General features: G+C 49.3%; 1 protein-coding gene across 1 annotated transcript; it reads left to right on the plus strand.

Annotated features, from left to right (window-relative positions):
• Nucleotides 1-6,275: 6,275 nt before the first annotated feature.
• On the plus strand, nt 6,276-15,940 carry LOC122540245 (EF-hand domain-containing protein D2-like). The gene is made up of 3 exons (XM_043675665.1): nt 6,276-6,429; nt 11,446-11,580; nt 14,798-15,940. Exons 1-3 carry the CDS (start codon nt 6,313-6,315, stop codon nt 14,927-14,929), a joined length of 384 nt encoding a protein of 127 aa, XP_043531600.1. The 5' UTR covers nt 6,276-6,312; the 3' UTR covers nt 14,930-15,940.
• The last annotated feature ends 11,044 nt before the right edge of the window (nt 15,941-26,984 follow it).

The following is a 26,984-nucleotide window of genomic DNA, read 5'->3' on the forward strand; positions in this document are numbered from 1 at the left end:
TGGACGCAGCCTTAGAATTAGAGGGGGTAAATTCAGAACAGAAATGCGGAGACATTTCTTCAGCCAGAGAGTGGTGGGCCTGTGGAATTCCTTGCCACAGAGTGCAGAGGAGGCTGGGACGCTAAATGTCTTCAAGGCAGAAATTGATAAATTCTTGATGTCACAAGAAATTAAGGGCTACGGGGAGAATGTGGGTAAGTGGAGTTGAAATGCCCATCAGCCATGATTGAATGGCGGAGTGGACTCGATGGGCCGAATGGCCTTACTTCCGCTCCTATGTCTTAAAAAAAAACACCTCGGAAATGTTAAGCAAACACAGAGCCCATCTGCAGGATGAGATGCGGGCTGGAGAGAGCAGACCCACGGGGAGATGGCTGTGTGATGTCAAGACTGTCATAATTACAGCAGGCCAGAGATGACAAGTATAAGCCGTGGGTCAAAGATGCAAGTCCAAGATATGGAGTGAGAGTGATGTTGGTCGCAGAAACAGAAACTGTTAGCAGAACTCAGCAGGTGTGGCAGCTTGACATTTGTAGATGGATTGAGCGGGGCAGTGATATGGGGTGAAGGATTGGCACTAGTACCACCCAATACCCTGGCAAAGATTAAAGGAAATATTGGGGAACAATGGTGTAAAGACCCCAACAATCAGGAGGGTGTCGCACAAGCAGAGCTGCCTCAGACAGCAGGGTGATCTGGTTAATGTTGGCACCTCAGAGCTGCCCTCAAACTCACCCATCTCAAGTTTTAGGATCCGTCTCTCTTCTCCTCTCTTTTTCTCTCTTCCTCTCTCCTGACCTTCCCTCCCTACCTTCCTTCTCCCTTCGTCTCTCACCTCCCTCATCCCCTTGCATGCCTCCTGCACCCTGCCCTTCATCGCCCCTACCCTGGAGGAGGACTCCTTGTTAATTTTACCCCTTTGGGAATTAGGGCTTAATGAATCTAAACTGAGATGGTGAGTATCTCTGGTGGTGTTTGGTCATTGTGAGGGAGCTTTACTCGGAGCTGAGCTTCCTGTTGTGAACAGCTCGGTGTCTGTGGCTTTGTCTGACCTTGCTGAGCTTCTGTCAGGAAGCTGTGGCAACACTGAGTGAAAAGACGCACCCAAACCTTCCAGGTTTTGGATCTCCCTCTGCACTGGGTGGTGCTGGGAACCCCCACCACCGTGTGTGTGTGTGTGACCAGAACACGTGGACAGCTCCTCACCCACTCTGGCCACACTGCCCAGCCCGGTCACTCTGTCCAGTGTGCCCACACTGTCTGTTTGAGCCCAGGCCCCCAGGGAATGGGCCAGAAGATGACCTTGCCTCTGTAACCACACCCCAGCAAGGTGTCCTCTCCCGAGGGAGTAAGGGTGTGTGGGGGGTGGGGTGGGGGGGAGAGTGGTGAGTCAGGGAATAACCTAAAGGTAATTGTCACTCTCTCCATGAGTGATTCTGCAGTGGACCCAGCCATTTCCCAACTCCCCTACCACTGGGCTGTTCACATCAGGGTGGGCCTACATTTATATAGCACCTCCTGCACACTCAGGTTATCCCAAAGCATTTTGCAGTCAGCGAAGTGCAGTCGCTGTTGTAATGTAGGAATCGCAGTGACCAACCTGCGCACAGCCAGCGATGAGACCAGCTGGCTTTATGATGCTGATTGTGGGAGAAATGGTGGCCAGGGGTATCACCACTGACTTACTTCAAACAGTGCCATGGCTCTGGTACATTGCCCTGAGAGAGCACTGACCCTCAGCACTGACCCCCCCCCCCCGACAGCTCCCTCTGACAGTGCAGTCCTCCCTCAGCACTGACCCTCCCTCTGACAGTGCAGTCCTCCCTCAGCACTGACCCTCCCTCTGACAGTGCAGTCCTCCCTCAGCACTGACCCTCCCTCTGACAGTGCAGTCCTCCCTCAGCACTGACCCTCCCTCTGACAGTGCAGTCCTCCCTCAGCACTGACCCTCCCTCTGACAGTGCAGTCCTCCCTCAGCACTGACCCTCCCTCTGACAGTGCAGTCCTCCCTCAGCACTGACCCTCCCTCTGACAGTGCAGTCCTCCCTCAGCACTGACCCTCCCTCTGACAGTGCAGTCCTCCCTCAGCACTGACCCTCCCTCTGACAGTGCAGTCCTCCCTCAGCACTGACCCTCCCTCTGACAGTGCAGTCCTCCCTCAGCACTGACCCTCCCTCTGACAGTGCAGTCCTCCCTCAGCACTGACCCTCCCTCTGACAGTGCAGTCCTCCCTCAGCACTGACCCTCCCTCTGTCAGCGCAGTTCTCCCTCAGCACTGACCCTCCCTCTGACAGTGCAGTCCTCCCTCAGCACTGACCCTCCCTCTGACAGTGCAGTCCTCCCTCAGCACTGACCCTCCCTCTGACAGTGCAGTCCTCCCTCAGCACTGACCCTCCCTCTGACAGTGCAGTCCTCCCTCAGCACTGACCCTCCCTCTGACAGTGCAGTCCTCCCTCAGCACTGACCCTCCCTCTGACAGTGCAGTCCTCCCTCAGCACTGACCCTCCCTCTGACAGTGCAGTCCTCCCTCAGCACTGACCCTCCCTCTGACAGTGCAGTCCTCCCTCAGCACTGACCCTCCCTCTGACAGTGCAGTCCTCCCTCAGCACTGACCCTCCCTCTGACAGTGCAGTCCTCCCTCAGCACTGACCCTCCCTCTGACAGTGCAGTCCTCCCTCAGCACTGACCCTCCCTCTGACAGTGCAGTCCTCCCTCAGCACTGACCCTCCCTCTGACAGTGCAGTCCTCCCTCAGCACTGACCCTCCCTCTGACAGTGCAGTCCTCCCTCAGCACTGACCCTCCCTCTGACAGTGCAGTCCTCCCTCAGCACTGACCCTCCCTCTGACAGTGCAGTCCTCCCTCAGCACTGACCCTCCCTCTGACAGTGCAGTCCTCCCTCAGCACTGACCCTCCCTCTGTCAGCGCAGTTCTCCCTCAGCACTGACCCTCCCTCTGACAGTGCAGTCCTCCCTCAGCACTGACCCTCCCTCTGACAGTGCAGTCCTCCCTCAGCACTGACCCTCCCTCTGACAGTGCAGTCCTCCCTCAGCACTGACCCTCCCTCTGACAGTGCAGTCCTCCCTCAGCACTGACCCTCCCTCTGACAGTGCAGTCCTCCCTCAGCACTGACCCTCCCTCTGACAGTGCAGTCCTCCCTCAGCACTGACCCTCCCTCTGACAGTGCAGTCCTCCCTCAGCACTGACCCTCCCTCTGACAGTGCAGTCCTCCCTCAGCACTGACCCTCCCTCTGACAGTGCAGTCCTCCCTCAGCACTGACCCTCCCTCTGACAGTGCAGTCCTCCCTCAGCACTGACCCTCCCTCTGACAGTGCAGTCCTCCCTCAGCACTGACCCTCCCTCTGACAGTGCAGTCCTCCCTCAGCACTGACCCTCCCTCTGACAGTGCAGTCCTCCCTCAGCACTGACCCTCCCTCTGTCAGCGCAGTTCTCCCTCAGCACTGACCCTCCCTCTGACAGTGCAGTCCTCCCTCAGCACTGACCCTCCCTCTGTCAGCGCAGTTCTCCCTCAGCACTGACCCTCCCTCTGACAGTGCAGTCCTCCCTCAGCACTGACCCTCCCTCTGTCAGCGCAGTTCTCCCTCAGCACTGACACCCCCTCTGACAGCACAACACTCCCTCAGTTCTCACTGTGTTGGGTACATGTTTTTCCCGATAATAGGAATAACCAGGCACAGGAACTCCATGATGTCGTCTTTAAGAAGCGTGGCAGTTACATAGATGGTACAAAGATGTGACCCGTTTCACAGACAGTACAAGGGAGCAGCTCCCTGTCGGATCACCGCTCACATTCTTATACCCTTGTGGTTTTGGGTGTAACTGTGTTTGTTCTGTCTATAGCAATGTCAGTTTCTACAGAAATGTCCATTTTTACAGCCATTGTTCTTGCCCTGTAAGTAGCTGCTAAGATCTCAACCCTGATCTAATCAAGTCGGCACAGTGGTTAGCCCTGCTGCCTCTCAGCACCAGGGACCCGGGTTCAATTCCACCCTCTGGCGACTGTCTGTGTGGAGTTTACACACTATCCCTGTGTTTGTGTGAGTTTCCTCCGGGTGCTCCGGTTTCCTCCCACAATCCAAAGATGTCCAGGTTAGGTGGATTGGCCATGCTACATTGCCCATAGTGTCCATGGATGTGTAGGTAAGGTGCATTATTCATGGGAAATGTAGAGTAATAGGGGAGTGGGTCTGGGTTGGATTCTCTTCGGAGGGCCGATGTGGACTGTAGGGATTCTGATTCTATGAAGTCCCATAATGTTTTCCTTGATCTGATTCAGTCTAATTTCTTGTTCTGTGGGCTTCCACTGAATCCCACACACCACCTGTCAGTCTGCTGCTCCCTCAGCACTGACCCTCTGACGGTGCGGCGCTCCCTCAGCACTGACCCTCTGACGGTGCGGCGCTCCCTCAGCACTGACCCTCTGATGGTGCGGCGCTCCCTCAGCACTGACCCTCTGTCAATCTGGTGTCTCTCTGGGTGTATGTTCCAATTTGTTTTGACTCTCTTCCATGGTGGGAGCCTGTTGGGTTGGGAACACTGCTCCTTCTCCCTTGCAAGTAGGGTAAGGCTTGGAGGGAGCCATGTCTGATAAGGAATGGATCAAGTTTGGCTGTTTCTTCCCTGTGGGTTGCTGCTATCCCCAGTCTACCCAGCAGCCAATGTTGTGTGTCTAAGATACCTGCTTTCCCAACTTCTGTAAAAATCTCCCATGCTATGGCATCACAACATCCAGTGTGCCCTGCCAAAGGGCATCTACCTGTTTTTGAAATATGTATATGTTTACAAATATACCATCCTCACAGTGCAAGTTGAGGCCTCCAGTATAAGTTAAAACCAGGGCTGAATGGAGTAGGAGAGAAGCTGAGATAAGTTAGAGGGTTCAGTGACTTCATTGTGAAAACCTGTTGGATGGAGTAAAGGGAGGCCAGGAAAATGAACATTGCTGCTGCTGCGTGAGCAATTTACAAATCCCAGAGATATACTCAGGCTGGTACAGGTACACAATCCTTTATTCGAAATCCGAAATGTTTTTCGTGGAGTGTGATTTTGGCGTGTGAACAGGTGACCCAACTCCACACCCACTCGAAGCACGTCACTCAGGTGTGACATGGCGGCGTGGCCCAGCACTGGCAGGTATCTATTGTGTCTCAGCGTTCATACTATTCACACGTGAGTCTGCTGTTAGGTAATTTTTTTTATATCGCTGTGAAAATATCATTTATTCCGAAAAACAACTGGCCCCAAGGATGTCGGATAAAGGATTGTGTACAGAGGTCTGGACAGTACTGAAACCAAGGGGGGGTGTGTGTGTGTGTGTGTGTGTGTGTGTGTGTGTGTACACGCCCGCCAGCAAATCATGTGATGAGGATGTGAACACTGCAACAGCAGAGTCTTCTCAGATCCTCAAGGGTGGTCGACCAATAAATACTGTGAGGAACTGCGTCAGAACACGCCATCGTGACACAGGAGCTGGTCAAGATCTTCAACCTGATCAGACCCCTTCACTGGGGCGGCACAGTGGTTAGCACTGCTGCCTCACAGCACCAAGGACCCAGGTTCAATCCCCGCCTCAGGCAACTGTCTGTGTGGAGTTTGCACGTTCTCCCCGTGTCTGCGTGGGTTTCCTCCGGGTGCTCTGGTTTCCTCCTGCAGTCCAAAGATGTGCAGGTCAGGTGAATTGGCCATGCTATAATTGCCCGTAGTGTTAGGTGAAGGGGTAAATGTAGCGGAATGGGTTTGGGTGGGTTACTCTTCAGAGGGTCAGTGTGGACTTGTTGGGCCAAAGGGCTTGTTTCCACACATTAGTAATCTAAGATAATTTTAATGTGGAGAAAACGTTTCTACTTTGTGGTGGCATCATCAATTTAAGATAATATTAACAATTTCAACAGGAAATGTGGAAGAAACTTCAGGGGATTGGGGGGGATGTGGAACTGATTACCACAGGGAGTGGTTGAGGTGAATCACATTGATGTACTGAAGAGAAAGAGCAGACCAGTAACTGACAGAGAAAGGATTTTGGATAATGCTGAGCTGATGAAGGGCAGAAGCTAGTATAGGGCTTAAGCACCAGTATCCACCAGTAGGGCCGAATGGCCTGTTCCTCTGCTGGGAAATTCTAACTGAGCTTCAGCACAGAAAAGGCCATTCATTGGGAGAGGCTGTTCTATCCCCATAGCTCAGCCCCTCTGCCCTACAGCCAAACCTCGTTCCTGACTCTGCCTCTGTCCTTTGTGACGTGTTGTGTCTTTAACTCGGTCAGGTACGATGCCGGCAAGGATGGGTTCATCGACATGATGGAACTGAAGCTAATGATGGAGAAACTGGAGGCTCCACAAACTCACCTCAGTCTGAAGAATATGATCAAGGAGGTGGATGAGGATTTTGATGGAAAACTCAGCTTCCGGGAGGTAATCCTTTGTGTTGGGAACTCCAGCAGCTCACAGAGTGATGCACGTGTCAGAGAGGGTGCACGTGTCAGAGAGGGTATGACCTCAGAGGAGTAAAATGTAAATGACTGAATATGTGACAGGGCAAAGTTTTCCTCTGGGTGGGTTACAGGGTTAGTGTAGTTACAGGCACAGGTTACTGTAGTCACTGTAACGTATGCACTCTACTTAGTTAATGGTTACTATACATCAATGACTCGCATGTCCTAACAGATACATAAACAGGCAGGGAATAGTGGGATATGGGCCATACAAAGGCAAAAGGTTTCTAGTTTAGATAGGCGCCCTGTGTCAGTGCATGCTTGGTGGGCCAAAGGGGCCCCTACTGCTCCCTATTGGCAAGAAACACCACAGGGAAGTCCAACTGGAGAAGGAGAGATTTGACCTGATTCCCTAAACTTGGCCAAAGCTGTGGGTGAGGGAAAGAGACTGACCTCTAGGTCCAGAGAGCTCTCACACTGCAAGGCTCTTCCTGTTTCCTGGGTGATCCATTGCTGCTCAAAGAGGCTGAGCCAACCGCTGGGTAGGCGGCTACAATCTTGGCATAGCTGGCATTCATTGCCCATCCTCCATTGCTCTTGAGAAGGTGGTGGTGAGCTGCCACCATGAACACCCGCAGTCCCAGGGGTAGATACCCCCACCATGCTGTTCGGGAGGAAATGCCAGGCAAATGCCCTTTTTTGTTTAGCGACAGCAATATTGCTGGAGCAGTCTGCTTCTTAAACCCATCCAGGATTCTTCGCAGTGCAAAGCTGCTGTTTGTTTAAAAATGGAGTAATTTTAAACAGGGGTAACAGTACAGCTTTAACTTGAACACAATGACCCCCCCACCCCGAGGGCACACCCCCAGTTTCACCTGGGTGAGGCAGAGGAAGGAAAATAAAAGTCACTGTCTGTTCACTTGGGAAAGCATTGACTATTGGGGCGAGCAGAGTCTGTGAAATGCAGCCAATGGACAGAGCTCCTGCAAAGGCAAGACCAGAGACAATTCCAGGGAATAGCTCCTATCCTCACACTGCGAGGCCAGTTGACCCCAAGATCTGTGCTGCTGTCACCCTCTGCTGGTCACTCACAATATAGCAGTCACCTGTTCTAAACTTCAGCATTTTTGCATCAGCCACTTAAAGTCATAGAGTCACAGAGATGCACAGTGTGGAAACAGACCCTTCGGTCCAACCCGCCCATGCCAACCAGATATCCCAACACAATCTAGTCCCACCTGCCAGCACCCGGCCCATATCCCTCCAAACGCTTCCTATTCATAGAACCATCCAAATGCCTCTTAAATGTTGCAATTGTACCAGCCTCCACCACATCCTCTGGCAGCTCATTCTATTCACGTACCACCCTATGCGTGAAAAAGTTGCCTCTTGGGACTCTCTCATATTTTCCCCCTCTCCCCTAAACCTATACCCTCTAGTTCTGGACTCCCCGACCCCAGGGAAACGACCTTGTCTATTTATCCTATCATGCCCCTCATGATTTTATAAACCTCCATAAGGTCACCCCTCAGCCTCCGACGCTCCAGGGAAAACAGCCCCAGCCTGTTCAGCCTCTCCCTGGAGCTCAGATCCTCCAACCCTGGCAACATCCTTGTAAATCTTTTCTGAACCCTTTCAGAACATCTTTCCGATAGGAAGGAGACCAGATTTGCATGCAATATTTCAACAGTGGCCTAACCAATGTCCTGTACAGGTGCAATATGACTTTTCAACACCTGTACTCAATACTCTGACCAATAAAGGAAAGCATACCAAACACCTTCTTCACTATCCTATCTACCTGCAACTCCACTTTCAAGGAGCTGTGAACCTGCACTCCAAGGTCACTTTGTTCAGCAACACTCCCTAGGACCTTACCATTAAGTGTATAAGTCCTGCTAAGATTTGCTTTCCCAAAATGCAGCACCTTGCATTTATCTAAATTAAACTCCATCTGCCACTTGTTAGCCCATTGGCCCACCTGATCAAGATCCTATTGTAATTTGAGGTAACCCTCTTCGCTGTCCACTACACCTCCAATTTTGGTGTCATCTGCAAAATTACTAACTGCACCTCTTATGCTCACATCCAAATCAATTATGTAAATGACAAAAAGTAGAGGATCCAGCACCGATCCTTGTCGCACTCCACTGGTCACAGGTCTCCAGTCTGAAAAACAACCCTCCACCACCCTCTGTCTTCTACCTCTGAGCCAGTTCTGAATCCAAATGGCTAGTTCTCCCTGTATTCCATAAGAGCTAACTTTGCTAACCAGTCTCCCATGGGCAACCTTGTCAAATGCCTTGCTGAAGTCCATATAGATCACATCTACCTCTCTGCCCTCATCAATCCTCTTTGTTACTTCTTCAAAAAACTCAATCAAGTTTGTGAGATATGATTTCCCACGCACAAAGCCATGTTGACTATCCCTAATCAGTCCATGCCTTTCCAAATACATGTACCTCAAGATTCCCTCCCACAATCTGTCCACCACCAACGTCAGGTTCCCTGGCTTGTCTTTACCGCCCTTCTTAAACAGTGGCACCATGTTAGCTAACCTCCAGTCTTCCGGCACCTCACCTGTGACTATCTATGATACAAATATCTCAGCAAGAGGCCCAGCAATCACTTCTCTAGCTTCCCACAGAGTTCTCGGGTACACCTGATCAGGACCTGAAAAAAGTAATTGAAATTACCTGATTATTTGAATTAGCTCCATCAACAGTGTAGGAAAATAGGAAATGAGCATTTAGGGTCTGAAATATCTGAGGATTTGAGTTAATCCTCTTTGGAATGAGAGCAATGTACTTCAGTTCTGGTAATTTAGTGAATGTTGCAGTATTCTAAATGTAATCCAATTACTGCAGCTGCAAGGGAGACCTGGGTAAGTCAGCTCAGACAACAGCAATTTCAAGGGATGCTGTCTTATGATTAAATGGTGCCTGTCGTACTGACTAGACAGGAGGGAAGAAAACCGAACTATAGATAAACATGGACATACAGACTACTGACTTCACCGGGCCGTCTCACTGTCCCCCTCCCCACACCGGGCCGTCTCACTGTCCCCCTCCCCACACCGGGCCGTCTCACTGTCCCCCTCCCCACACCGGGCCCCCTCACCGTCCCCCCCCCCACACCGGGCCGTCTCACTGTCCCCCTCCCCACACCGGGCCGTCTCACTGTCCCCCTCCCCACACCGGGCCGTCTCACTGTCCCCCTCCCCACACCGGGCCGTCTCACTGTCCCCCTCCCCACACCGGGCCGTCTCACTGTCCCCCTCCCCACACCGGGCCGTCTCACTGTCCCCCTCCCCACACCGGGCCGTCTCACTGTCCCCCTCCCCACACCGGGCCGTCTCACTGTCCCCCTCCCCACACCGGGCCGTCTCACTGTCCCCCTCCCCACACCGGGCCGTCTCACTGTCCCCCTCCCCACACCGGGCCGTCTCACTGTCCCCCTCCCCACACCGGGCCGTCTCACTGTCCCCCTCCCCACACCGGGCCGTCTCACTGTCCCCCTCCCCACACCGGGCCGTCTCACTGTCCCCCTCCCCACACCGGGCCGTCTCACTGTCCCCCTCCCCACACCGGGCCGTCTCACTGTCCCCCTCCCCACACCGGGCCGTCTCACTGTCCCCCTCCCCACACCGGGCCGTCTCACTGTCCCCCTCCCCACACCGGGCCGTCTCACTGTCCCCCTCCCCACACCGGGCCGTCTCACTGTCCCCCTCCCCACACCGGGCCGTCTCACTGTCCCCCTCCCCACACCGGGCCGTCTCACTGTCCCCCTCCCCACACCGGGCCGTCTCACTGTCCCCCTCCCCACACCGGGCCGTCTCACTGTCCCCCTCCCCACACCGGGCCGTCTCACTGTCCCCCTCCCCACACCGGGCCGTCTCACTGTCCCCCTCCCCACACCGGGCCGTCTCACTGTCCCCCTCCCCACACCGGGCCGTCTCACTGTCCCCCTCCCCACACCGGGCCGTCTCACTGTCCCCCTCCCCACACCGGGCCGTCTCACTGTCCCCCTCCCCACACCGGGCCGTCTCACTGTCCCCCTCCCCACACCGGGCCGTCTCACTGTCCCCCTCCCCACACCGGGCCGTCTCACTGTCCCCCTCCCCACACCGGGCCGTCTCACTGTCCCCCTCCCCACACCGGGCCGTCTCACTGTCCCCCTCCCCACACCGGGCCGTCTCACTGTCCCCCTCCCCACACCGGGCCGTCTCACTGTCCCCCTCCCCACACCGGGCCGTCTCACTGTCCCCCTCCCCACACCGGGCCGTCTCACTGTCCCCCTCCCCACACCGGGCCGTCTCACTGTCCCCCTCCCCACACCGGGCCGTCTCACTGTCCCCCTCCCCACACCGGGCCGTCTCACTGTCCCCCTCCCCACACCGGGCCGTCTCACTGTCCCCCTCCCCACACCGGGCCGTCTCACTGTCCCCCTCCCCACACCGGGCCGTCTCACTGTCCCCCTCCCCACACCGGGCCGTCTCACTGTCCCCCTCCCCACACCGGGCCGTCTCACTGTCCCCCTCCCCACACCGGGCCGTCTCACTGTCCCCCTCCCCACACCGGGCCGTCTCACTGTCCCCCTCCCCACACCGGGCCGTCTCACTGTCCCCCTCCCCACACCGGGCCGTCTCACTGTCCCCCTCCCCACACCGGGCCGTCCCACAAAAACCAGGCTATCTCCCTGTCTCCCTCCCCACACAGACACCAGGCTGTCTGTCTGTCCCCCTCCCCACACAGACACCAGGCTGTTTCACTGTCTCCCTCCTCACAGACACCAGGCTGTTTCACTGTCTCCCTCCTCACAGACACCAGGCTGTCTCACTGTCCCCCTCCCCACACAGACACCAGGCTGTCTCACTGTCCCCCTCCCTACAGACACCGGGCTGTGTCACTGGGCCGCCTCACGGTCACTCACATTCCCCCATAAACCCTGCGGCTCCTGAGCACTCAGCTCCTGTTTCTCTGTTGCCTTTCTCTAGTTCCTGCTGATTTTCCGGAAGGCAGCCGCAGGAGAGTTAGCTGAAGACAGTGGGTTGCATGTTCTGGCCCAGTTGTCTGAGATCAATGTCTCCGCAGAGGGTGTGAAAGGAGCCAAAACCTTCTTTGAAGCTAAAGTAAGTGCTGCCACAATTTGCTTGCCTCCTCCATTATCCTGTTCGGCTCTTGTATTGTATTTAAGTTTCCAGCTCAGATGCAGGCCATTCGGTCCAGCTGGTCTATGCTAGCGTATGTTGCACTACTTATGTCCACTTGTCCACCTTAACATTATCTCACCCTGTCCATATATCCTTCTAATCGTATCTCCCACATGTATCCAATTAGACATCCATTAAATGCTGATTGGTTTACTTAATCCCACGCTGTTTGCTTTCCTCGTTTTGACCTTGTGGACGGCCAGTGACCTCTCAGTTATGGCCGTATGGTTCCTTTCTCCTGTATTCAGAGCTGGGAATTGTAACTGGTGTGAGTCCCAGCCAACTCTTTGTACATTGCAGTGCTCTATCCAGCTGAAGACAAGGGGTTTCTGTGACTTCGGTGTGGTATCGACTTGAGGATTGCGGGTGCTGTGAATCACACAGTTTTCCAGTGTGGCTCCTTCACTGACGGGGTCAGGTTACAGCTGACCATCAAAGTATTCCAGTCCAAGCTTCACACTGCCCACTCAGTGTAATGGCCTTCCAACTCCTCCACCTGCTGTAACCATGGTCTAAGAAGCTTCAGTGTGAAAAATGCCACTCAGCCCATCAACTCCATTCCGTCCAATCTGTAATCCCTGTTTTGGTCCCAGCTGGGGCAAGTCTGATCCCAGATTGAAATCTGACCTGATGGACCATGTTTCGTTACATTTGGATTTTACCAAAGTGGTTTTTCACTGGAACACGGGTACGCAATGTTGCAGCTTTTGTTCTAACAACAAAACTAATGTGTATCAAGCAAAAGAAATAAAGGTAAAACCGAAATCAAACTGTTCGTACACTTTTAAAGATTTTGGAATGTACGGCTGAAATATAATCGCAATCCCAATAGTAATTTGACAGTATCCAAAAGCACTGTTTTACAGAACTGTCACCAGAGGAAACACTTTCACCTCGATTGGTTTCGGTTAACTGTGACTTCACCCTCTCCATCCAAAACATCTGAACAGTCCGGAGGTATTATACCCCTGAGATTAACTTCCTCAGCTTTAAATAATCTCTTCAGGGATTTGTCCAAGCTCTTTCCAGGCTCTTTCCATTAGCTCTTCAAGGTAATTTCTAATATTACCGTCTTTCCCCCCTTCCCAAGAGCACTGCTTTAAACATCCATCTTTATCCAATGATCGCCCCAAACCGAAACTTTAAAAAGAAAACTTTTTCCAAGCCATGGTTGTTTTAAGCTTAAAAAATTCCAGAATTTTCTAACCGAAACCCTGATACACAAATGGGGTGGTGATGAAGAGTGGCATTATCACTGGACTGTTGATCCAGGGACCCCGACAATGCTCTGGGGACCCAGGTTCGAACCCTGCCACGGCAGATGGTGGAGCTTGAATTCAATAAATATCTGGAATTAAGGATCTAATGATGACCTTTAATCCATTGTCGAAAAACCCACCTGGCTCACTAATGTCCTTTAGGGAAGGAAGTCTGCTATCCTTACCTGGTGTGGCCTACACGTGACTTCAGACCCACAAAGTGGTTGGTTCTCAACTGCTCTCTAGGCAATTAGTGATGGGCAATAAACACTGCCTCGCCAGCAATGCCCTCATCCTGTTAAAGAATAAAAACAATTATTTATCTTGTTCAATTGTAAACCGTCTGAATATAAATGAAAAATCTACTAGATGTAGGAGAAAGTGAGGACTGCAGATGCTGGCGATTGGAGTAGAGAGTGTGGTGCTGGAAATGCACCCAGCAGGAGGAAGATGGACAGGTAGGACCGTTCAAAAGGGTGGTGCCGAGTTGGAAGGTTGGGACTGAAATAAGGTGGGGGGAGGGGAAATGAGGAAACTAGCGCAAACCACATTGATCCCGAGTGGTTGGAGGGTCCCAAGGGGGAAAGATGAGGTGGTGTTCCTCCAGGTGTCGGGTGGTTAGGTTTGGTGATGGAGGAAGCCCAGGACCTGCATGTCCTTGGTGGAGTGGGAGGGGGAGTTAGTGTTCGGCCGCAGAGCGGTGGGGATGCTTAGTGTCTGTGTCCCGGAGATGTTCTCTGAAATGACCTTCAAGTTGCCGTCCTGTCTCCCCAATGTAGGGGAGACTACATCGGGTGCAACGGATACAGTAGATGACATGTGTGGGAGTGCAGGTAAATTACTGGCGGATGTGGAAGGATCCTTTGGGGCCTTGGACAGAGGTGAGGAGAGAGGTGTTGGTGCAGGTATTTCCCTTCTGACAAAGCTGTTTACTCAAGCTGCTAGAAAATGAATCACCATGGCTACAGATGTGCCTTCAAGTTAATCATTAACTCTTTAGACACTCAAAAAACCCACACGTTAGCCATTAAAGCAAATGATACTAAAAATATACATGAATCACAGTCTATATTACACTTTCTATCCCTCTTCTCATCTGAGTCTCCCCAAGTTGATCCAGGAGCTCTGCAAAGTGGAGAAATGTTATTGTAAATGTCTACCTCTCTGATTGTGAGGCTTGTGCATGTTGTTAGAAGTTGGAAGGATGTATGAGCAGGGTTTGATGAAGCGATACAGGAGGAAGTTCACAATGAGGCACCACATGGGAAGGTGGGCCCAGTGGCCTGTTCGTGAGAGTCTTTACCTTAGGGCTTGCTGGCTATGTTCACTAGGAGCTCGCTGTTTTTATATTCATTCACAGGACGTAGATATCGCTGGCTAGGCCAGCATTTATTGCCCTCTCTAAATGCCCAAAGTCAACCATATTGCTGTGGGTCTGAAGTCACAGAACCAGTAAAGTCAGAAGTTCCATTCCCTAAGGGACACTAGTGAACCAGATGGATTTTTGCTGACAATCAATAATCATTTCATGGTTATTATTGGCCTTTTAAACTCCAGATTTTTTTCTTAAATTACATTCAAATTCCACCAGAATATTAAGTGTCTCTGGATTACTCCAGCGTTAATACCGCTAGGCCAAAGCCTTCCCATCAGGCCATTGAATTAGATTTTCTTGTCATGGGTGCTCAAGTATAGGGATGTATGAATACAGTGAAAAGTGTACAAAGTCCCCATTCTCTGGCACTATCTTGGTTACAAAACCAGAATCTCAGCAAAAAAACAGCAGCAACAAAAGAAACCGAAACGTAAGATCCACATCTCACTGGGAAGGATTACTGTGCTTTGACCTGATCACAAAGGGTGCATTTCTTTTGCAGCTTCAGGCGATCAACAGTGCAACTCGATTTGAGCAGGAGATCAAGGAGGAGCAGGAGGAGAAGAAGAAACAGGCCGAGCAGAAAAGGCAGAAGCAAGCGGCCTTCAAGGAGCTACAGTCAGCATTCAAGTGAAGGCTGCACTCCCACCAGCAATGGCAGGCAATGCAGAGCTGGTGGGAAAGGAGGAGGCGTAGGCATCAGAGGATCTGGCCTCGAATCCTGTCAAACCTCCACAAAGACAGAGACTGACTACTTTTATTTTTAACGAATGGGATGTTGGGAGGGGGGAGGGATGTGGGGGGAGCTGCTGGAGTACACCCTTAAATAATCTTCCACAATGACCAACTGAGGAGGATCGAGCGATCACTCGATCACTTCCCGCTGTGTCCTTAGGATCATACTCCACCAGTGAAGCCTACTGTTTAAGACGAGGTTTGGGCTCTGTGTGGGACGGGGCATGCTGCTGTAAGGGATGATCCCAAACTGTGCTTTTGTAATTGCAGGGAGGTATCAAGCTTGTTGCTTTCCTCCTGCTACTGATCTTTGACATCATTTTTGCCAATGTGGGCCTGGGATGCAGGGGGTGAAATCCATGTGGTTGGAGCTCCCAGTACACATTTTATATGGAACATCTTGCTTGGCACATTCACCGGTTTCTGTTTTACCTGTTTTTGGAGTGGGGGAGAATAGGGCGGGCGTACCAATTTATCTCCACAGACAGGCCTAGGGAAGAGGCCAAACCAGGAAGCCAAGTTGATTTTATCCTCCAATAAAGGTCATTGTGCCCCAGCAGAGACGGGGGGGGGGACATTTCCAGCCACATCTGCCTAATGGGGATGATCAGAGGAAGTGATCAAGCAAAATAGTCCTGAGATCCACTCAGTTGTTTGTGATACTCTTACAGTCAGGGCCTTGAATCAGGCTTGAGATTATTTTTAAACAGCGCACCTCTTTGCGAAATCTATGTTTTTAAAATTGCTGGTGTGGGGGTAGGGTGTGGGAAGATCAAAAGTAAACAATTGAGCTGCTTGGGGATTATGTTTCGCACAAAGGATCCTTTTTTACGCTGGGTTACTGATTAACTCTGGGATTGGCTCCAAGGTGCAGTCAAGGTGAGGGTGCATTTCCTTGTTGCACCGCTGTTCCTCCCTGACACTTTCTCAGTGGTTGGGTCTGGGTGCCCTGGCATTTAGCACCGTTCTTGAAGGGATTGTGCCCCTTCACGTGACCCTGGTCTAGCATGGAGCTTGTCTCGAGGGTTCAAACATGTCTGAATTGCATCCACGATGTGGTCTCGTTCCCTGTAATGCCGGACTCCTTGAACCCCCACCCTACTCTCACTACCTCACTCATACATTCCGAGCAGACTCTCAGGTTGAGGTGGGTAGTTTTAGTCATCAACACTGTTCAAACCAAACTTTATTTTTACCTCAAAATCAAATCATCAGAAATCAGTAGCCTGCAGGCGAACTGTTTAACTGATCTGCATTCGGTGCCACAGCGGTACCATACTGGTCGTGGGGTTGGCGGTGGGCACAGGGAGGGTCCTTCTGATCCTGACAGCAACAGCTGATTGTCCACGCTGTCTGGGTAGAGATTCCCACCCCCCTCTCAAAATCTCGGGCAACCTTAGGCAGGACCCGGGCTTCCTCCAGATTCTTGACGAGAGGGCGAGGTGGTGGGAGCAGGTAGACTTTGGGCTCAACAGTCAGCGTGGTGGCTCAGTGGTTAGCACCGCTGCCTCTCAGCGCTGGGGACCTGGGTTCGATTCCAGCCTTGGGCGACTGTCTGTGTGGAGTTTGCACATTCCCTCCATGTCTGCATGGGTGTACTCCGGATGCTCCGGTTTCCTCCCATAACCCAAAGATGTGCAGGTTACGAGAATTGGCCATGCTAAATCGCCCGTAGTGTTCAGGGATGTGCAGGCTAGATGGATTAGCCATGGGAAATGTAGGGAGAGGGTAGGAGGGAGTGGGTTTGAGTGGGATGCTCTTGGGTGGGTCGGTGTGGCCCCGATGTGCCAAATGGCCTCTTCTGCACTGTAGAGGTTCTATGATTCAATGTTGGGTGTTGTATGCAGAACCCCCTCGCCCTCCCCCTCCCCACTCGAGTTCAGTTCCTGGGGGTATTGGGGTTGGGGTTGGGGGTGGGTTGGGCACAGGTTATTTGAGGCCCTGAGAGTGCTGCTGATGAACACTGATCACTGTCAGGTCACCCTCCATGTCAGGGACTGCAAGAATGGAGTTCTGTTTTAGCGATAACATTCCTTAGTGATTAGCATTTTCACATGGACTTCTTGACCAGTTCCCCTTCCAGGCCCTTGCTCTTGACAATGAAGGCAATCAGTGCCTTTAATGTAGCTGTCTGTATATAGCATGTAGGTGTCGTGTAGTGAGGAACGCGCAAGTCTGGGAGGCCAGTTTAGTGTTTCTGCAGGGGTCATGGTTTGGGGTAAATGTGCCAAACTTGTTGCTTTGGGTTATTTTTCTCTCTCTCTCTCGAGGATTATCACTGTGATGAGTTTTCCGAAGAGCTGTGCAATATGTGACCACAGTCAGTCAGAGCGATCTCTCGTCTGTGCTGTCTTCCTTCAGGCTCTCGTGAGCAGTGTAGTGACTGCTTAACATTAGTCTCTGCTTTTCTGACCACCCCACTCTGACAATAAAAAAAAGGAACCTGGTTTGCTTCGCTGAACTTGCCACTGCACTGACTCGATGGTTGTCTTTAACCTTGTGGGTGTCTGGCCAGTCCATGTTCAAGCCCCCCGCTTCTGCCCTGGTCTCCTTGAACAGAACACAGGAATGCCTATTGCCTTTTATGCATGCTGCTGTGACAGAGCAGTGCTCAGCAATGATAAACATTAAGGGCTTCCTGTGAACTTTCGAGTTTGAACCAGGAGCTGTACTATCCTGGATCAGATAGGGGGCAGTCTGAGTTGGGGAGGGGAGGGGGCTGCTGATAAAAATTACCCAGCATTGAGAGAGGCCATTTGGCCCATCAGATCCATGGTGGCTGATTGAAAGAGCGTTTCATCCGGTCCTGTGAGTTGGGGCAGTTCCCACATCGGTTCACCGCAGAAATCCCAGGTGTGTATTTAAAAGCAAAACTATCAAAGTGCCTTTTGCAAAGAGCGTGTGTTAGTGAAACTGTGACACGAGGCCCTGTTCCTGGAACAGGGTTTTGTTTCATTGTGACAAAAACATTTAAGTAAAACCTGGGCCATTTACCAAAAAATATTTTTAAAAAATCAAAATCAATGATTCAGTTATTTCTGAGTAGCAGGGAATATTTCATGTTCCTGGTTCCCAAACAGCCTCTGCCTGTTCCTTTGGGAATCTGGGATTGCGAGTATTCACTTGGCTAAGGTGGAATAACTCTCTTTGCAAAACCCTGTTTGTTGGAAGTGCATTGTTTGAGAAGCACCTGTTTTATTTGTATAGTTAAGGGAGGAAGGTGTTGGATGGTAGGTAAATATACAGCTCACGGTGAGACTGCCATACACCAGGGAGATGAATGAGATTGTAAGATACTGGAAGGCTGAAACAAAATAGGAAATCTGGGAAACACACAGGGTCAGGGAGTTTCACCCAGGAGAGATATTCATGTCTGACCCTTTGTCAGAAGAGGATTATACCTGAATTTGTTTCTTCTCCTTTCCCTGGTGTTTTCAGTACTTTCTGTTTTTACACCAAGTATCCTGGAAGTATAAAGTGAGCGTATTCCAGCTGCAAACTCAATGGAAATGGGCTGGGTTCAACCTACAGTTGGGGCTGGTCGATACCACCTACTCTATCGAAACGCTCCTGCATGCTTTACATTGGGACTGATCCCTGTCTTATCCACTGTCATATTAATCTATCGTGTTGAATGCTGTTTTGTGTGGGATGTCCATTTTCTTTTTGTATGTGTTATGAAGGCAGTCACAGAGTGGGGACTAAACTCCACAGTCCCTCAGGGTGAGTCTGTCACCTTCTGTTCCTGAACTGGGGGATTGTGTTTTGGTTCAGCTTGCCTGAGCCCAGGTCTGGTACACTCTGTTCTGGGGAACGCTTACAATTCTTGTACAGCTGTTATTTTTTTCCCTTAGTTACTTGTGCACAGTACACTGGCTGTAGCCAGCCAGCTTGGAGTCAGTCCCTTGAACTGAGGAGATTCTTAAATCCCCTGTTTTTATTTTTGTCCCTCCTGTCCCCCCACTACTTCTGCACAACAGTAGTGCTTATTTTTCCCCAGCAGCTCTCGTATGCATGTCAGTGCAGGGTCTCAGTGAAGACATTGTTGTGCAAATAATTGTTGTCCCACCACCATGCGACTAGGGAACCAATAACAAGCAAAGCCAAATAAGAAGAATGCTGACAGCTCGGTTATACACTTGGCTGTCTGTGTGTCACTCCATGGGCTTCTGTGACCAAGTACACAGAGCCAAGTCCCTACAGGTGACAATGTTAGACTGACTCTGATGTACACTCTCTACCCCAACATCACCCATGCACCCCATCCATCCTGCAATTGTGCTCCGTTACCTCTCACTGAGCTGTTCTATGTCTGTCTCCCCTCTTCAATGTTTCAGTTTGGAACCATTGTGGGTTCCATCCACTGCCTGCCTTGAGTTGGAGGGTGGTGGGCTTTACCTACATCATGAGGTGTTTCCTCCCACTCCTTGCCTTTAGTTGTGTCTGTCCTTGCATGATTGACTTTCACTGTATCTAGAGGACGGGGAGTGTATTTAGGCTGTGTATGTGTCTGACTGTTTGTTTATGTGGAGCATGTCTCTGTTTTATCTCTCGTTGTGTGTGCGTGTGTGTATTACCATTTGGAGAATCCAAGTTTTCCCTATGGAATTTTGCTTGCGTTCTGTCTTGGAATAGGACCTGTATAAAGCTCCCAGAGCAGCTGATGGGGGTGGGACAATAAAGCAGGACTTGAAGTCTGGAAGCAGAAGGGCTCTGTCCCCTGACACTGGGGAAGAAAGTAAGAGACTTTCAGGAGCCAGAGAGAAAACAGCAGCTCACTGACTTACCCCAGCACCAAGGAATGAATCTGGATACAATGTCCATTTTGAATGTTGCAGCCATCTTTTGTACATTTCACTCGCGTGAAAACTGAAAAAAATGCTGTATTTTCTATAATGTTGTACTGTCAATGTCTGAAATATCTTCACTCGAGGACGAAACAGAAGTTGTGTGAAAGAAACTATTTTTGATTTTCTTACCAAAAAGAATTCTAATTATACATATGTTCTAATAAATAAAATGTATCTCAAGTTTTAATGTGTTTGTCCAATTTGGGTTGGCACGGTGGCTCAGTGGTTAGCACTGCTGCCTCACAGCACCAGGGTCCCAGGTTTGATTCCTGCCTCGGGCGACTGTCTGTGTGGAGTTTGCACATTCTCCCCGTGTCTGGGTGGGTTTCCTCCGGGTGCTCCGGTTTCCTCCCACAGTCCAAAGATGTGCAGGTCAGGTGGATTGGCCATGCTAAATTACCCGTAGTGTTAGGTGCATTAGTCAGAGGGAAATGGGTCTGGGTGGGTTACTCTTCGGAGGGTCGGTGTGGACTGGTTGGGCCGAAGGGCCTGTTTCCAAACTGTAGGGAATCTAATTTAATCACAAGGATGGTTAATGTGACCAATCTCTTAAAAGAAATGGAATTCATTCCGGGTTACATCAATGAATGAGTACAAAAATGTATTTATTATAAAAAAACTATCCTTCAATGTGTGGCAAAAATGAGTTATGAATCACTAAGATGCACATTTAAACTATAAAGTGAGGTGCACTGACATACAGTAACAAGTAGGATGGACAAGGCAGATGAAATAAACAGGTTTGCAGGAATGTGGTGGATGGAAGGAAATAGCTGTAAAGGAATAAATTCCCTGGATCAAGAATTCAAACTACAAGGAGGACGGAGGTGAGTTCCTCACTGTTATTTTGATGATGATATCGCTGTTGTTAACTGCAGCCATCATCACAGGCTGAGTTCTCCTCCTGAGAGATTGTTTGTTCTAAACAACTTCTTATTGCTTTAGATGCACCTCTGATAAAGAGGGGAAGGGAAAGGAGGAGGAGGAGGAGACAGGCTTAGGGAGCAGACTTAGAATAGGAAACACACAGAGACTGTCTCAGCACATTGTCCTGAGGCAGCTTCAGCTCCAGAAGAGAGGTGTGACTTTTTCAGTGTGATCGGGCTCCTAACCAATCTGTGTCTTAACCCAGTTCCCCCAAACCTTGCAGAGCATATTCAAGACTTCTCTCATGCACCAGTGTTTAGTTATGTTGTTGACAGGTAAATTGTCCAACAGGTGGAATGATGAATTGATATAATGTTTAATTCAGTAAAAAAAAGTTGGAAAATTGATTTAAAAAGCAGACTCCTCTAGTGCTGCAGACTCCTATTCCTTCCTTTGGTTTGTATTAGAAAACTTGAGTTTGAAGACCAAGGACTTTTGTCCAAAAAAAGGTGTGGTTTTCATAAAACACCTACATAAAAAATAAATTATTAATAAGTCATACTTCTACAGAGAACAAAACACTATCAGCCACTGCTCATAACAGACAATAATAGTTCCTATAATTGGGAATGTGTGCTTTCTTAGACAGTGTTGTGAAGGTGACCCACAGTATTTCACAGTAAGTGGAGTGAGGTAGGAGTGTCCCTGGTTTATAACTGCATATGCGCGTGTGTGTGTGTGCGTGTCTGTGTACATGCATGCGTGTGTGTGTCTGTATACATGCATGTGTGTATCTGTGTGTCTGTATACATGCATGCGTGTGTCTGCACGTGTGTGTCTGTATACATGCATGCGTGTGTCTGCGCGTGTGTCTGTGTGCCTGTATACATGCATGCGTGTGTCTGTGTGTCTGTATACATGCATGCGTGTGTCTGCGCGTGTGTCTGTATACATGTATGCGTGTCTGCGTGTGTGTATCTGTGTGTATACATGCATGCGTGTGCGCGTGTGTGCGTGTCTGTGTCTGTATACATGCATGCGTGTTTTGCACGTGTGTATCTGTGTGTCTGTATACATGCATGCGTGTTTTGCACGTGTGTATCTGTGTGTCTGTATACATGCATGCGTGTGTCTGCGCGTGTGTGTCTGTATACATGCATGCATGTGTCTGCGCGTGTGTGTCTGTATACATGTATGCGTGTGTCTGCGTGTGTGTATCTGTGTGTATGCATGTGTGTGTCTGTGCGTGTCTGTGTGTCTGTATACATGCATGCGTGTTCTGCACGTGTGTATCTGTGTCTGTATACATGCATGCGTGTTCTGCACGTGTGCGTCTGTGTGTCTGTATACATGCATGCGTGTGTCTGCGCGTGTGTGTCTATGCCTGTATACATGCATGCGTGTGTCTGCGCGTGTGTATCTGTGTGTCTGTATACATGCATGCGTGTTCTGCACGTGTGTGTCTGTGTGTCTGTATACATGCATGCGTGTGTCTGCGCGTGCGTGTCTGTGTGTCTGTATACATGCATGCGTGTTCTGCACGTGTGTATCTGTGTGTCTGTATACATGCATGCGTGTTCTGCACGTGTGTATCTGTGTGTCTGTATAATGCATGCGTGTGTCTGCGCGTGTGTATCTGTGTGTCTGTATACATGCATGCGTGTGTCTGCGCGTGTGTCTGTATACATGCATGCGTGTGTCTGCGCATGTGTGTCTGTATAATGCATGCGTGTGTCTGCGCGTGTGTGTCTGTGTGTCTGTATACATGCATGCGTGTGTCTGCGCGTGTGTGTCTCTGTGTCTGTATACATGCATGCGTGTGTCTGCGCGTGTGTGTCTGTGTAGGGGGAGTGGTGCCTACATTGTGCTATTTCAGGAACTGTATGTTCACCGTTCCTCGGAATGAGAGGTTGACAAACATTTCCTTTGTCACTTTCTTGTCTACCTCAAACAGACCTCCATCAGCTCAAACTCTAAAGAGAGGGGAAAATACAAGAACCAGTTAAATTGAAAAACAAAATTCAATATATAGAGACTTTCATGTCTCAATGCATTTTACAGCCAATTAAATAGTTTTGATTTGCACTGATCTGAGGAAGGTCCATGAAAGACCTTTGAGATAATGTGTATCTTAAAAACACAACCAGATGAGACCGCTAAGATACATTTGAACATAGGAACTTGGAGCAGGAGTAGGCCATTCAGTCCCTCATACCTGCTCCACCATTTAATATAATCATGGCTGATCTCATCTCAGCCTCACCTCCATTTTCCTACCCGCTGTCTATAACCCTTCAAATGTTCCTAATGAAGTCTGTCTATTTCTTTGAACTTGATGTCCTAACATCCACCACAGTCTGGGATAGTGAATTCCACAAATTCATGACCTTTTGAGAGAAGTAATTTCTCCTCATCTTTGTTTTAAATCCCCATTCCTTTATCTTAAAGCTATGATCTCTCATTTAAGATTGTCCCGCATGAAGAACCATCCTCTCTGTGTATACTTTGTCAATTCCCTTTTGTATCTTATTTACCTTAAATAGATCCCCTCTCATTCTTCCAAACACTCAAGTAACTAGGCCTAACCCGATAAATGCTATGACAAACCCTTCATCTCTGGAATCAATGAGTGAACCTCCTCTGAACTGACTCCAATCACACTACTTTCCTCCTTAGGTAAGTGGACCGCAATTGGATGCAATACTCTAAGTGCAGCCTTGTACAGTTGCAACAACACTTCCCCAATTCTATTCTCTATTCCAGTTGTAGGTTTGCTCGCTGAGCTGCAAGATTGGTATTCAAACGTTTTGTCACCATACTAGGTAACATCATCAGTGAGCCTCCGGATGAAGCACTTGATGGTATGACCCACTTTCTGTTTAGGTTTCCTTGGGTTAGTGATGTCATTTCCTGCAGTGATGTCATTTCATGTGGTGATGTCATTTCTGTTCTTTTTCACAGGAGGTGGTAAATGGGATCCAAGTCAATGTATTTGTTGATAGAATTCTGGTGTAGAGTTCTACACCAAACACCACTAACTTCATAAGCAAAGATAATATCGTCAAGCTAGTGGATCTATGCCTTACCACCCACTTCACCTTCAACAACTAAACCTACAGACAAACCAACGGAACACCCAGGTGATCTCCAATATCAGGGTTCTTAGCAGAGGCGGTATTGCAGAGACTCAAACAAACAGCTGTGTCAACCATCCAACCCAAACTTTGGGTCCACTACATGGGATGATACCTTTGTCATCACTAAACAAAACAAATTAGAGGAAACCTTCAAAACCATCAATAATACCCTTACTGGCATAAAGCTCACTAAAGAGGAGGAAAACAACAACCAACTGCCATTCTTCAATGTCACAGTAGAGCAAATAGCCAATGGGGAACTTCAAACCAGCGTCTACAGGAAAACAAAACATACACACCAAATACTGAACTACAGAAGCAATCATCCCAACACCCACAAATGAAGCTGCATTAGCACATTATTTCAACCAGTCAACACACATTGCAGCACAGAGGGACTACGTAGAGCAGAGGAAAATCACCTATTAAGTGTATTCAAAAAGAACAGGTACCCAATGAATACAGTCTGCCGATTTCTCAGCAACAAACCCAAACAAGCAGACAAAACATCTCGAGAAACCCTCGCCACTCTCCCCTACTTCAAAGACATCATGGAAATGACTACCAGACTACTCAGACCCCTTGGTATCATGGTAGCCTACAAACCCACCAATACACTAAAACAGCAGCTAATAAACTTGAAAGACACTATATAGACAACATGCAAAACTAATATCATTTACAAAATACCTTGCAAGAACTGTAACAAATACTAGATTGGACAAAAAGGCAGAAACCTAGCCACCATGATATATGAACATCAACTAGCCACAAAACGACATGACCCATTCTCAGTGGTATCCTCACATACAAATAAGGAAGGACACCACTTCAACTGGGACAACACATCCATCCTAGGAAAAGCCAAACAGAGACACGTATGAGAATTCCTAGAAGCATGGCATTTCAACTGAAACTCTATCAACAAACACATTGACTTGAATCCCATTTACCGCCCCCGAGAAAAAGAGCAGGAAACAACATCACCACAGGAAATGATGTCACTATGGGAAATTACATCACCAACCCAAGGAAACTAAAACACATAAATAGAAAGTGGGCCATACCACCAGTGCTTCATCTGGAAGCTCACTGATGATGTTACATAGTATGGTGATGCAATGTCTGAAAACGGACCTTCCAGCTCAGCGAGCAAACCTACATCCAGAACCTCAACCTGAGCTACAAATCTTCTCAAAACTCACTGCAGTCTATTCTTTTTGCAATAAATGCCAAAATTCCATTAGCCTTCCGATTACCAGCTTTATTTGCATACTAGTTTTCTGCAATTCATGAAAAGAACACCCAGATCCCACTGCTCTCTGAAGTTTCTCCCCATTTCGAGAATAAATTGCCATTCTAATCCGCTGACTAAAATGGATAATGTCACACTTGTCCATGTTCAAGTTCATCTGCCAAATTTTGACCCATTCACTTAACCTATAGAGAGCAGTGGTTAGCACTGCCGCCTCACAGCACCAGGGACTCAGATTGAATTCCACCCTCGGGTGACTATCTGTGTGGAGTTTGCACATTTTCCCCATGGATTTCCTCTGGGTGTTTCAGTTTCCTCCCACAGTCCCAAAAATATGCAGGTCAAATGGATTAACCATAGTGTCCAGGGATGTGCAGGCTAGGTGGATTAGCCATGGGAGATACAGGGTTACAAGAAAAAGGTGGGGGTGTGGGTATGAGTGGGATGGTCTTGGAAGGGCTGGTATGGAATCGATGGGCTGAATGGCCTGATTTCATACTGCGTGCATTCTACCTATATCCAATTGTAACTTTCTGATTTCAACTCACTGTTCCACCTATTTTAGTGTTACCTGCAACTTTGGCTATAGTATTTTCTATACTTTCACCCCGTCATTGATATCGATTGCAAATTGTTGGGGCCTGAGTACTGGACCCTGTGGCACCCCACTAGCCATATCTTGCCAACCAGAAAAATACCCATTTTTCCTGACTCTGCTTACTGCTGGTTAACCAGTCCTCTAATCAAGCTGTTAAATTATTCCTAATTCCATGTGATCTCACCTTGTGCACTAACCTTCTGTGTGGGACCTTATCAAATTCCTTCTGGAAGTCCAGATATATCGGCAGAGTCCCCACTGACGGGGGAAGGCCTGCATTGAGCTGAAGAGTTGTTACTATATGCCCTAGAATGCTGGGAATAGGGATGAGGGAGCATCAGAGTAGGGCACCTAATCACTTGAGATACAGAGAGGTCAATGGTGCCTGAACCTGTTCTCCAGCAAGAGACAGGCCGGGGGAAGACAAAACAAACACGGTTCCATTTTTACCCTCTGTTCTTGAGCTTGGGAGCGACAAACATGGCATTCCAACCGAAACTCTATCAACAAACACATTGTAGGTTTGCTCGCTTAGCTGGAAGGTTGGTATTCAAACGTTTTGTCACCATATTAGGTAACATCATCAGTGAGCCTCCGGATGAAGCACTTGATGGTATGACCCACTTTCAGTTTAGGTTTCCTTGGGTTAGTGATGTCATTTCCTACATTGTCATGTGATGTCATGACCTACATTGACACGCTCAGTACTGTCAGGACAGTATTGAGCGAGAGCTTTGTGGAAAAGGTAACAGGTGTAGCATGCTTTCCTCCTCATTCCTGTTCAAGTGCTGAAAATACATAGAATTAAAATCGGTTATTTTTGGTGTACTTTATAAAATAATCGAGATACAGTGTCTCAGCAATTTTCAACTCAAAACCTGCTGTTACCAGAATTTAAAGAAATGCACTCACTCTAAACTGTCATGTCACAACCATTTACTGTAATGGATAAGACCATAAGACATAGGGATGGAGATTATTTGTTTCTCCCTGGCTGTCAGGAAGAGCCTGGTCTCAATCTGTGTCACTTACTGATAGGAAAACACAAGTCTATGCTCCATTCAAGCCTCCTTCCACCTTTCCTCTGTTATCTATCATTGTTACCATCTATTTCCTCTCCCTCATATACTTGTCTAGCTTCCCCTATCAATGCTATGCACTTCATACACTTCCTGTGGAGCGAGGTCACATTCTCACTACCCTATAGATAAAGATGCTTCTTCCCATTCTCTGTTGGATTTGTTTAC

Source organism: Chiloscyllium plagiosum, chromosome 34 (assembly GCF_004010195.1).
Source record: "Chiloscyllium plagiosum isolate BGI_BamShark_2017 chromosome 34, ASM401019v2, whole genome shotgun sequence".
Lineage (NCBI taxonomy): Eukaryota > Metazoa > Chordata > Chondrichthyes > Orectolobiformes > Hemiscylliidae > Chiloscyllium > Chiloscyllium plagiosum.